The 12,953-nt window shown below is 42.0% G+C and overlaps 2 protein-coding genes across 4 annotated transcripts in view; both read right to left on the reverse strand.

The window, feature by feature from the left end:
* Positions 1–1,997: 1,997 nt before the first annotated feature.
* LOC137871298 (cytochrome P450 2K1-like) lies at positions 1,998–7,248 on the reverse strand. Of its 2 annotated transcripts, XM_068709071.1 has the most exons (10): positions 6,216–7,248; positions 5,819–5,927; positions 5,517–5,679; positions 5,285–5,434; positions 5,040–5,200; positions 4,745–4,924; positions 3,635–3,776; positions 3,164–3,348; positions 2,874–3,015; positions 1,998–2,789 (listed from the first exon to the last, which is right to left on the reverse strand). In XM_068709071.1, the coding sequence occupies exons 3-10, from the start codon at positions 5,641–5,643 to the stop codon at positions 2,596–2,598; spliced, it is 1,281 nt and encodes a 426-aa protein (XP_068565172.1). In that variant the 5' UTR covers positions 5,644–5,679; positions 5,819–5,927; positions 6,216–7,248; the 3' UTR covers positions 1,998–2,595. The 2 variants fall into 2 exon arrangements, with proteins under 2 accessions (XP_068565172.1, XP_068565171.1); XM_068709070.1 differs by lacking the exon at positions 6,216–7,248 and having other exon boundaries at positions 5,819–6,048.
* A 3,383-nt stretch (positions 7,249–10,631) lies between these two features.
* Positions 10,632–12,953, reverse strand: part of vash2 (vasohibin 2) — an 18,497-nt gene continuing 16,175 nt past the window's right edge. For both annotated transcript variants that reach the window (XM_068709074.1, XM_068709075.1), the window contains exon 9: positions 10,632–12,953. This exon is cut by the window's right edge and continues 747 nt beyond it. The gene's annotated coding sequence lies outside the window, so the exon portion shown is untranslated.

Consider the following 12,953-nt stretch of genomic DNA (forward strand, 5'->3'; position numbering starts at 1 on the left):
CTTCAAAAAAAGTCATAGTATAGTATGTCGGACAAATACCTTAAAAAAAGTCATAGTATAGTATGTCGGAAAAGTACCTTAAAAAAAGTCATAGTATAGTATGTCGGACAAATACCTTGAAAAAAAGTCATAGTATAGCATGTCGGACAAATACCTTGAAAAAAGTCATAGTATAGTATGTCGGACAAATACCTTGAAAAAAAGTCATAGTATAGTATGTTGGACAAATACCTTGAAAAAAGTCATAGTATAGTATGTCGGACAAATACCTTAAAAAAAAGTCATAGTATAGTATGTCAAAAAATAACTTGAAAAAAGTCAGAGTATAGTATGTCGGACAAATACCTTAAAAAACGTCATAGTATAGTATGTTGGACAAATACCTTCAAAAAAAGTCATAGTGTAGTACTTTACATTACAGTCCTTTAACAGACGCTTCTATTCAAAGCGACTTACAATTCAGTTTCTATCTACCGTAGACACAGGGTTAAGTGTCCTGCTCAAGGACACATTGACATGAGACTTGTAGAGCAGGAGCCGGGGATTGAACCACCGACCCTCTGATTGAAAGGCGCCCTTGCTCTCCACTTAGCCACAGTGAGTTGTGTAGTATGTTGAAAAATACCTTGAAAAAAAGTCATAGTATAGTATGTCGGAAAAATACCTTGAAAAAAGTCATAGTATAGTATGTCGGACAAATACCTTGAAAAAAAGTCAAAGTATAGTATGTCGGACAAATACCTTCAATAAAAGTCATAGTATAGTATGTCGAAAAATACCTTGAAAAAAAGTCAGAGTATAGTATGTCGGACAAATACCTTGAAAAAAAGTCATAGTATAGTATGTCGAAAAATACCTTAAAAAAAGTCATAGTATAGTATGTCTAAAAATACCTTGAAAAAAGTCATAGTATAGTATGTCGGACAAATACCTTGAAAAAAAGTCATAGTATAGTATGTCGGACAAATACCTTGAAAAAAGTCATAGTATAGTATGTCGGACAAATACCTTAAAAAAAAGTCATAGTATAGTATGTCGGACAAATACCTTAAAAAAAAGTCATAGTATAGTATGTCAAAAAATACCTTCAAAAAAGTCATAGTATAGTATGTTGGACAAATACCTTCAAAACAAGTCATAGTATAGCATGTCGGACAAATACTTTAAAAAAAAGTCATAGTATAGTATGTCGGACAAATACCTTCAAAAAAAGTCATAGTATAGTATGTTGGACAAATACCTTAAAAAAAAGTCATAGTATAGTATGTCAAAAAATACCTTCAAAAAAGTCATAGTATAGTATGTTGGACAAATACCTTCAAAACAAGTCATAGTATAGTATGTCGGACAAATACCTTAAAAAAAAGTCATAGTATAGTATGTCGGACAAATACCTTAAAAAAAAGTCATAGTATAGTATGTCGGACAAATACCTTGAAAAAAAGTCATAGTATAGTATGTCGGACAAATACCTTGAAAAAAGTCATAGTATAGTATGTCGGAAAAATACCTTGAAAAAAGTCATAGTATAGTACGTCGGACAAATACCTTGAAAAAAGTCATAGTATAGTATGTCGAAAAATACCTTGAAAAAAGTCATAGTATAGTATGTCGAAAAATACCTTAAAAAAAGTCATAGTATAGTATGTCGGACAAATACCTTGAAAAAAAGTCATAGTATAGTATGTCAAAAAACATCTTGAAAAAAGTCATAGTATATATAGAAATTTGAATGCATGAAACAGTTGCAATAAACAATTCTTACTATGAAAATTACAACATCAAGAAAACGTCAATGATGGTACAATGTTGGGATAGCAGTTTGGCTAAAGTATTTTTTTCCCTGGGATTTATTCGTCCTTTGTCCCATCATAATTCTATGATTTGAAATGAGAAAAAGTAGAGAATTTTGAATCAATTTAAAACCTTAAGTTTAGAGAAACATTTTCTTGATTTAATGTTGAATGACTCATGCTGACAAAAGGTGAGACGCATCAATATGGAACCAAAACCACATTATATCCTGACAGTTAAAGTCCTTGGTGTTGTATACCTACAACCACGACCATCTTCTTACAACTAAGGTGTGCTCCAAGAAATTAGCACTTCATGAACTGGAAAAAACACCAACAGTGGACATAATTCTGAAACGCATGAGTCAAAAGCATGTAGGGGCATCCAAACTTAATTTGTAGTAGATAGAGTTGCACGACAACGATCTGCAGCTTTGACTTTGAAGCGTTTAATAAGAGGTAAGCACCTTCAAGTTGAATGCTGTGGTAGTCTGTTGGAAAACTTCACACTTCAGGTTTAAAGAGAGTCACTGTCCCAAAGGTCAGATATGTTGAGGTCTTGTTTGTTAAGTACATCAAAATGTTACATTTCTATTTTACATCTCGAGTTAATAAAAGACATTGTTGTAATAGTTTCAAGATGATTGTTCTCTGCAGGCGTACATAGCAAGTAGCTAAAGAAGAATTACGATTGCTGTGACATGAGTGAGCTATTGTAGAGCATTAATTCAGCATTCATTTTCTTCATTAAATTAGTGGTGTTCATTTTCTGTTAAACCACTTTTTATATTTGCAAGCTCTCCTAGTGCTCATGTTCGGGGGCAGCACACAGTTTATGAGGTGACGGGTGGAGACCGAGGCGTAACTGTGGAGTCAGATCCAGTTCATCCTCTGAAACTCCAGGTGGAGGAGTGAAACGAAAGTTCTGCAGGAGGCTGGTGAAGAAGATGAAGAGCTCCATCCTGGCCAAACTCTCTCCGGGACAAGCTCTGCTACCTGCAGGAGAGAACAAAGGAAAGGCTTCAGGTCATCTGCAAGTAAACTAACACTGAACAGAAAGGTTCCCCTCAGCTCACAAACCTGCAGAAAAAGGCATGAAGGCGTCTCGCTTGATGAACTTTCCAGCTTTGTCCAGGAAGTGAGCAGGATGAAAGCTGTGTGGGTTCTCCCACTCACTCTCATCATGCAGGACAGATATCAAGAGAGGAATCACTGCGGTTCCCTGTAGACGACAGAAATATTGGAAATATTTTTACATGATAGGTAAAGTATTCTTTGAATCTCCTTAAACTCACACCCAGAAAATACATTGTGTTTCAGAGCATGAAGAGGAGTATAAAGTGATATTGTGTTTATTTATTCAGTTGGACCTTCTTGATGAAGTGACCCTGGAGGATCACATCTTGGGTAGTTTTGTGAGGAAGGGACGTTGGGGCAATGCTGGCAAGTCTCTGTGTCTCATGGATGACAGCGTTGGTGAAGGGCAGGTTCTTCCTGTCCTCGGCCTGCACTTGACGACTTCCTATCACCCTGTTCAGCTCCTCCTGGACCTGGTCTGGAAGATGAAAAAAGCTTTTGTTTCATATATAGACAATTCAATCACATAGCGTAGCTTTGACTGTCTTTCTGTGAAAGTTGTGCCTTACCTTGTATTTTTGCATACTTGGCCATAATCAGATATGAGTGTTATCTTTCTTAGCAATTAGCTGAAGGCACTACTGTGCCTAAGTTAGTCTCAGCGATCACAAGGTTTAAGACTCTTAGTCTTGTTTTCATGTTGCTGAACCACATAGCTTGGACTGTTTGTTAAATGGAAGTTGTGCACATATAAAACACCTTACCCTGTATTTCTGGATACTTGGTGATGAGCAGAAGTCCCCATCTTAGTGTAATTGTTGTTGTGTCAGTGCCGCCACTGAACAGATTCAGAACTGATATCATAAGGTTTTCATCATGGAAGTGACTGTTGGTAATCCCAGATTCCTGCAGGGAAAGATGAATCAGCATTTATTCAAACAAATCTGATCCTAAGTTGTTGTTTTCTTGTTTCAATGTGTCTAAAACAAATCATTTAGTTTTATTGTACTCTTAAAGAAAAAGTTGTCCAGTACATTGACCGTCAGTTGTTGATCAATTTGCGACTATTGCCAATATATTTCAAAAAGGAAAGCAAGGAGTTCTTCCTGAAAACCTTTTGTTTTCAATCTTCTGGAGCTGACTCAGCACTTTTCTTAAGAGTCCTATGATACTGAAATTAAGAAACATTTGAGAAAAGCAGCTTGTCTTTAAAGTATGTGTTCTCTGTGCAGAGAAGGTTCAAATCGTCATACAGAATGCAATGCGGTCTGAAGGAGGAAGAACCCAGAGTGTTGGTTGTGTACGACTCATAGGTTCTTCAGGAGTTCATCACTAGGACTTCTGGACAACAGTGACCTTTCACCGATTAACCATTGAATGGTTAACCTCTGAATGGCCCACTGGTTGCATCAGTCCCTGATGCAACACACACACACACACACACACACACACACACACACACACACACACACACACACACACACACACACACACACACACACACACACACACACACACACACACACACACACACACACACACACACACACACACACAATATTACTCAACCTAAGAGGACCTTCACTGACCATGTCTGACATTCATTAACCTTAGTAAAACAAAAAGGGCCAAAACACTGAGTGGTCAGGCAATAAAACAAGTAAATAAGTCACAGTGAGAATTTGCCATCACACTAGCCGGGTGTATTTTCGCCAGAGCAGGTTGTTTCTTTGAAGCATGAAATTCAATGGTAAATGTATATAAATGACTGTATTTACTGGTAATTGACTACATTAAATATAAATGGTGCTCTCTCACTTCATCACTGACTACCTAATCCTAAATATCAATTTTAATAGATTTGTTTTCCAAACCTCCAAATTTTGCTTTTGGACCAGAAAAGCGTCCACAAAGCCTCTGCTCATCTGTGGATTGAGGGTCTCTTTTAAACGACTAAACATCTGTAAGTTCTGTTTTTTATTGGCAGCACCCAATCTGTGGAAAGTTCTCCGGTTTTCAATCCATTTGAAGAACCAAGGGAACATGTTGTACACCTGTCAAAGAACAACATTCATGATTAATATTAGGGGAGAGACAAATGAAAAAAGATGCAATAGTTTGTGTTGATATAAGTTAAAATTAGAAGTTTCACAAAATGTAAAATCATACCGTAATTGACGGGGATTCCAGAAGTTCAGTACGTGAGCTCATGTCGCCCAGCAGGGATGTAAAATCTGGATCATCATATTCAAATCTGCTGCCATAGACCATGGAGCAGATAATATTAGAGACCGCAAAACGTATTGGTTGGGCCGTATCAAAAGCTTCTCCTGTGGAAAAAGAAAATTATATATTTTTTTGTTTTTCACATAAAATGTTGCTCACATAATTGATTATAATGATAAGACATTAACCTTTGAAGTTCTTCAGCACTCCAATGAGGTGCTGACATTCCTCAATGATTTTTTCCTCGATCGCCCTCCTGCCCATCCCAAAGTCTCTCAGGTTCTTCAAAGCAAAGCGTCTCATCTCTTTCCACGAGTCACCGTTGGACCATATAATACCTGAGTTGAAGTGGTTCAACAAAATAAGTAAAGGCTTTACAGAATGATACACGTTTAAGGAAGAGATCTTTTCTTTTCTTACCATGTCCTTGATTGAATTCATTCATGATTTGCATTGGATCTCTGTCTCCAAACTCATCAGCATGATTGACAAGTGCCTCCTTCACCGTCTTGTATCCAGCCAGGACCACCACTTTTTTGGGTCCCATATAGAAGGTGAACACTGATCCATACTTCTTGGAAAGCTAAGAACAACAGCATAATGTCATGGCATTTTCTGATATAAGACACCAACATGAGAAGGAAGACCGGATGAAAGAGCTGACTAAGAGACAAAAACAACAAATTACCCCACAAGAAAGCTACTCTTACGTACTGCCTTACCTTCTGTAGTGTGTTGTAGGGTCTCTTGAGGTCAAGCAGCAGCAGGTTCCCGAGTAAGGGAAGTGGTTTTGGTCCTGGAGGTTCCTTCCTGTCCTTCTGGGAGCTGAAGCTGAAAGAGGAGACAAGGTAGACAAGTAGCAGGACCACCAGAGCACCCAACAGGTAGACAGAGCTGGAGGGCTGGAGAAACAGATCTAACATCCCCATGACTTTTCACAAAGTTTCCTGAAGTTGCTACTGCACTGACTGATAAGCACAGTCTTGACCCCACCCTCTGTGCGACAGCCAATGACCTTGCGTCAGTGGGGAAAGGTCTGCAGGACCTGACCAACTACAGGAGACCTCCCCCCCCCCCCCCCCCACACACTGTGGAGAACCACCAACCCAGCTGACGAACCTGAATGTGTTCTACTGCAGGTTTGATAAGTCCGCTTTCACACATCCCTCTGGGATCCACGATCTCCCAGGACCTGAAGTGGACCTCCATCATTGACACCATCTCGAAAAAAAAAAAAAAAAAGGCCCAGCAGAGGATGAACTTCCTGCGCCAGCTCAGGAAGTTCAACCTGCCTCAGGAGCTGCTGATTCTGTTTCACTCCACTAGTCTGTTCTCCTTGTGAGGAATTTTAAGTTTTAAAGCATTCCTAGAGCTGGATATTATGAGTCACAGTGTGTTTAGGAAGTGTTAAACCAAGGAGTGTGGTCATTGAATGTATATTGAGTGTCTGTGATGGGGGTTTGAGGAATGTCAGAAGGTGTAAATCTGCGGGGGAAGAAGGTAGTTGACGGAGGTGTCTGCCCAGGACAATGGGTCAGGATCCAAGGGGGAGCTTATCAGATTTCAGCCAATGATGGAGCAGATCGATAGGCTGAGGAATGTGACTCTTGGGAGACAAAGAACTGTAAATCCCAGGAGAGAGTCAGACCTTCTCCTGACCATGATGCAGATATACGGATCTGTCTCGTGGCCCGGACGGGGCCTCAGAATCAGACCTCCTCCTCACCATGATGCAGACATGCCTCGTGGCCCGGACGGGGCCTCACTTTCATGAAATGTATGTGTTTGTTTTGTTATTAATAGCGTAATTCAGTTTGTAATTGTATAGCTTCTGTTTGTTATTAAATATCTTTTGATTTGATTGTAAATCGGAACCAGCTGGTTATTTGATACGACTCTGTTGACGAAAAGTACAGTAGAGAGCGTGAGCTGCGGCCTTCCTGAGCGACAGAGGTAGAATCCCAACAAATGGCGACCACGAAGGGACTCTCTTAGCGGACCTCGAGACACGGACTGGATGAGGCCGCCGATACCTTCGGGGCCCCACTGACAAAGGTAAAGCAGAACCGTTTTAATAAAACCTGTATAGTTATCATAGAAATACTTAGCGAAGGTATCGGAGGCCGGCGCTTCTGAAAGCCGGACACGAGGAGACGCCGCAGCAAGCTGGTAAAGTATATTTTTAAAGTAATTCAATGTAGCTACAAGACTGTATTGAATGCGGAAGCACATTTGCTGAATGTTAGCAGAATTACAAATAGTTGTTTGTGATATTTGATTGTTGTCCAGCAAGAGTGTGGCCTAGCCGCGTTAATAGCTTATTGTGGTGGGACGAGGATACGGCTAAAGCCTGGTTAAGGTTAATGTATACTCCTGTGAGCTGAACTAAGGTTGCGGCCAAGCCGTCATAAATGTATTAGTTCTGCACTTCTAGCCAAAGGTACGTCTCAGACGATACAGGAGCACCGAGTGAGTCAAGCCACACAATGAATTGCGGGTAGATTACGTTTAGTGGGTGACGATCGCTAAATAGTGTGTTGACTAAAGACACGTGGACGCCGTTAGCACGTGCAGGTTGTTAGCGTGTTTTGCTAGCATAGCCATGTGGTCGCCGTTAGCCTAGCCCTTAGAGTTAGCTACAAAGCGCATGTGGTAAGCACATGTATATCAAACAATTACATCAGACAACTTCATTACCCAGAAGCCATAAGGGGTAATTCCATAGAACTACAAACAGTATGTCATCCAGTGGTTCAGAAAGGAAGTTACAATAGAGTGAGTCCAGAGAGATTTCTTATTTTTGGATTTTCATTGTTTTACAATTTCATTTTAATTCTATAATCTATACATTTTCAGTGTTTTATTTATTTAATTTGTATTCAATTTTAAGTTTTATCCTACAAAATAGGTCAATTTAAAAAAACGTGTTTGGAGCAGAGAGAGAGAGAGAGAGAGAGAGAGAGAGAGAGAGAGAGAGAGAGAGAGAGAGAGAGAGAGATGCACAGCTGCTGGCAGGAGCAGAAAGGACACACACACACACACACACACACACACACACACACACACACACACACACACACACACACACACACACATCTAAGAATTGGATTGTAAATTTCTAAATGTTATCTCTACATGAGACAACGTTGCATCCAACTGCAGATTAGTGAAGATGTATTCTACCGTTTACTGCTGATCTTTGGGTAGTTTTTGTTTTGTTTGTTGTTTAGTTGAGGTACATGGTCGGGTGGATCCTGATCTGGGGCTCCACTTCGCTGCCGTACGCTCCCCAGACACAAACATCATGGACGACGCCCACCACTCAACACGCCGAGGATGAAGAAGACGAACGAGACTCATTCGAGATCTACAGTGTCGGCCCTGACTGAAGCCATCCACCATCCATGAGCCTGGAAAACATCACACAAGAGAGTCGTGTGAGATGGACAGAGACGTTTAGTCAGCACAGACACAAGGATGCCCAGCTGATGATGCATCAGGCCATGAGAGAGAGGCTGAAAGGAGGGGCAGAGACTTTGACACACACCGACTGGAGACTTTGGTTGCCATAACTGTGGCAGCTCGGACATTGAAGAAGAGGCTGCTCAGTCTCCATGGAGGAGTGGTGGGAGGGGTCGACAATCAGCCATCAGACTGGGGAGGGGCAGCGGAGTGGACCCTGGTGATGGACCAACGACGAGCACACACATTACAACACAGAGGGTGAGTTAACTTTAGATTCTCTAGATGACAAACTTGTACATGCAACACACACAGTGGAAGTTAGACAAACAGCACTCACGCCCACATAGCACAGATGTGTTCAGATGAGAGTGTACCGTTGTCTCTGTTTCTGTGTCTCACACAATCCGAGTTGTTTAAGGACGAGGTTCCCCATGTGTTCTGGTACGAGGCCCAGGAATGCTGTGGAAGGACATGTGGGACCGGCAGCAAGTCGGACTCAATCCACCACCGTTGGACGACAATGAAACACCGAGAACTATGTGGCCTTAGAGGCACTATGTGTTGTCCACTGTTTTTTAACATGCAAACTGTTTAATATACTCACTTTGAAAAGTGAGTACGGGGGGGAATTGTGAGGAATTTAAAGTTTTAAAGCATTCCCGGACAGGGCCTCACTTTCATGAAATGTATTTGTTTGTTTTGTTATTAATAGTGTAATTCACTTTGTAATTGTATAGCTTCTGTTTGTTATTAAATATCTTTTGAGTTTTGAGGAACCAGCTGGTTATTTGATACGACTCTGTTGACGAGAAGTACGGCAGAGAGCGTGAGCTGCGGCCTTCCTGAGCGACAGAGGTAGAATCCCAACATCCTCTATCGCTGTGTGAAAAGAAATCGTGAAAAAAGGTAGTTGTATAATATGTAATCAATAAGTACTCCATACAAACAGTCACACTGTACTCTAGTGCAGCGTGACATCACACCTCCCAGCTGTGGAATGATGTCATTGATTGTGATGAGACCACAAATCCCAGTGGTCGGCGTCAACGGACTGAACTAAATCCTTTGAGTGGAAAGGAGCCAGTTGAGGTGGTTTCGGGCATCTGGTGAGGACGCCACCTGGACGCCTCCCCTTAGGGAGGTGTTCCAGGCACGACCGGCTGGGAGGAGACCCCCGAGGGAGGCCCGGGACCAGGTGGAGGGACTATATCTCCAAACTGGCCTGGGATTCGCCTCGGGATCCCCCCAGTCAGAGCTGAGCTGATGTGGCACCGGGAAAGGGAAGTTTGGGGTCCACCTGCTGGAGCTGTTGCCCCCGAGACCCGATCACGGATAAGAGGATGAAGATGAGATGAGATGAACTAAATGTTTTGATGTTTTAAAAAAAAAAAAAAGGAAAAAAAAAAGCTTTGCTGGCTTTTGGTCGTCTCACCCTGACAGCTAGGTCAACAGAGTGATCCTCACAACAGAGAGGGGGGTGGAGATCACACACACACACACACACACACACACACACACACACACACACACACACACACACACACACACACACACACACACACACACAGAGAGTGAGGTGAGCCTCCCCTGCCTTCCAATCCCTAAAATGCTGCATAAATGAGAAATGAGGGATTATTTCTGCAAATCTGCTGCCTCCATGTGCTTGTCTATGACACACACACACACACACACACACACACACACACACACACACACACACACACACACACACTGCAGTGGGATGTAAGGAGATTATTTTACCAGAAGCCAGGCTGTAGTGTGGTGTGAGTGGATACAGGACCGCCATCTAGAGAGGAATGACATCATTTTAAATCGTAGTTTTCACTGCAGCCTCCTGTGTTTCTACACCTCAGAGGTACACACTGTACTTTTTACCGTACTATCAGTACTTATACTCATAATGTCCTGGTACTTCATCCCGATACACATGTGAAGAGCTACATGTTGGTCCAGTGACATTGGTCCCGGTCAGGAGCTACATTACCATAAGTGTGAAGTAGCTGCGGTCAGGAGACGCATGTATTGAAGAACAAGGATGAAACCACAACATTAGAAACATAGACGCTTTATTAAAAGAACACATGCGGCTACAGCTGATGACACAGCTGCTGTCAGAACCACCGATACTGTAACAGGAGGAAAGTCACGACGTTTACTGAGGGTCATGTCTTCTCCTGCTCATCTGAATACAAAACCACATCACGTCCTCACAGGGAACACACACTCTTTAAACATGATGCCAGTGTGTGTGTGTGTGTGTGTGGGGGGGGGGGTTAGGGTTCGATTCACACACACACACCACACTGGATTTATTTATTTTTTTGCTCGTCTTATGCTACGTCAGACTCAACGGGTTTGACCTTTGACCTTCAAATTGTTTCGCAACAAAAGAAAATATTTCCAGAAAACGAACGAAAAGCAGAAACGACAGAAAAACCAAACCAAACAGGGAGGAGGAGGAGTTTCTTTTTGCACAATGCACATGGGCAACTCCTCTGATTGCACACACACACACACACACACACACACACACGTGTGTTTCATGTTAATTTGGTTTGCGTATGGGTGGAAAAATATATTTATCTTTTGTCAATTCAGCAGCTCAGTGCACAAACACAAATGATACATTTTGTCTGTTTTGAATTTGTGTGTAGCGGGGAACTTTTTGTATTGAATTAATAAGCACCCCTGTTGTCAGCTAGTGTGTAAAACGTTATTTATAGGACAAAGAATTCATGTTGAAATCATAAACGTCTGTGTCTTCAAACAGATTACAGCACATGTTGCAGTACAGTACGTCCAGGAGCAGGATGGAGGTATCAGCACTTTGGAAACAAATCACACACAAAAAAAAGGCCATTTTTTTTAAATAAAAAAAAAAACAGAACTCCTGCTACAACTAGGAGGTGTTCCTTTAAACGCGTCTCATTCAAAACGACACGCGTACAATCAATGAATCAAAGGCAAACCACAAACACAAACTTATTAAAAAAAAAAGAGAGAGAAAGAAACGTAAATAAAAACATTCAATAAGATAAATTGTCAGCTGCTACGTCGAGGATCGACGCCTCAGGTCTTTGAATCCAACGTGTTCAGAGAGAGAAACCGGTGAACTTTATGGAAGACGTTCTCCGGGACGCGTCGCGTCAATTCCTTCCGTCCGTTTGTCCACAGCAGGATTCTGAACACCGCTAAAAAGCAGAAAGCAGCTTTGTGCTTCTTCTTTATGCTTAAAAAAACCCCAAACACTGAGTACAAATGTGAACGCGGAGCGCCGCCGACCAAACATCAGACCACTAGATTTATTTCATTTTATTCTTCTGTGCAGACGTTTTAAAATGTAGATCACGCCGCAAAACACCTTCCTCCTCCGTCGTCTGAACCGTGGAAGACTGATTTCCGGTTTAGTCGGGTTTGTCGCGGCGCTGTGCAGAGCCCGTCGTAGAAAAACAAAAAGCTACGGCCAAATGTTCAGTCGGCGTTAAAACGCGACGAAACGACAAACGTTGTGAAGCGATCGGCACGCAGACTCCTGTGAAGCGGGGCTGCTCGTGTTCTTCACTGAGCTGCTACAGGTATGGAGGGTCGTCTTTGGTCCCGCACGTTGCTCTACAGCGCCACTAGTGGCCAAAAGACATCAGAGCGCCTTTAAATACTCGGACAAAGATACTCTTTAAGTTAACCCTTCAGTTTGTTCAAGTATACTAAAGGCAGACAAACACACGGGTTTGATCTGAACAAAAGCACCCATTTTACTCACTGCCCTTTGAGCAAGGCATCTGACCCCTTCACTTCTGTGACTCCTCATCGGTTACCGACTCACACGGGTCACACTGTACGGTACATTCTGTGGGTGTAACGGGAATAAACGTGTTCGATATCTTGTGTTTGTATCAGAGCTTCATTAAGTCTCAATCCTACAAAGGGATTAACGGGACGAGAAAGACAATTTTCTTCCTCACAATGACCAATGAAATGACCCGGAGGTATCTAAAGTGGCAGGCGAGAGCTCTAAATGCTCAGGAAAATGCTTTGATGCTTCCTTCCTTATCTCCTTTAGCATAGGGAACACTGAAGGATCCTTTACCACCCAGCGGAGTCTCCTTCGCGACCTTTTCCCATCGAGGAAGAGCGTCTTCTAGAGGCCCGAAGAGGCGAAAGTAAAGAGGTGAACATCTGAGGAACTTGTAAATAACAATAAAAATCTTTCTCATCCCTTTAATCAAACCCCCCCCCCCCCCCCCCCCCTGTTATCTGGATATATAATATCGGTAAGAGCCTTTCTGTCGCGACGCAGTTAACTTCTTAACGTCCGCATCGGAGGTCGAGTTTGAGGGGTTTTCCTCCTGACGTTCCTGATGTTTCCAGTTA

The sequence above is a fragment of the Cebidichthys violaceus genome, unplaced genomic scaffold (assembly GCF_023349555.1).
Source record: "Cebidichthys violaceus isolate CVI_PGR_0920_01 unplaced genomic scaffold, fCebVio1.0.p SCAF_14, whole genome shotgun sequence".
Lineage (NCBI taxonomy): Eukaryota > Metazoa > Chordata > Actinopteri > Perciformes > Stichaeidae > Cebidichthys > Cebidichthys violaceus.

Excerpts from the sequence above, each read along its gene's own strand:
- LOC137871298 (XM_068709070.1), bottom strand. The coding sequence starts at position 6,025 with ATGGGGATGTTAGATCTGTTTCTCCAGCCCTCCAGCTCTGTCTACCTG. Across the intron at positions 4,925-5,039 it reads TGGAATCCCCGTCAATTACG|GTGTACAACATGTTCCCTTG; the intron begins GTATGATTTTAC and ends GTTCTTTGACAG. Across the intron at positions 3,349-3,634 it reads CAAGTATCCAGAAATACAGG|ACCAGGTCCAGGAGGAGCTG; the intron begins GTAAGGTGTTTT and ends TTCATCTTCCAG.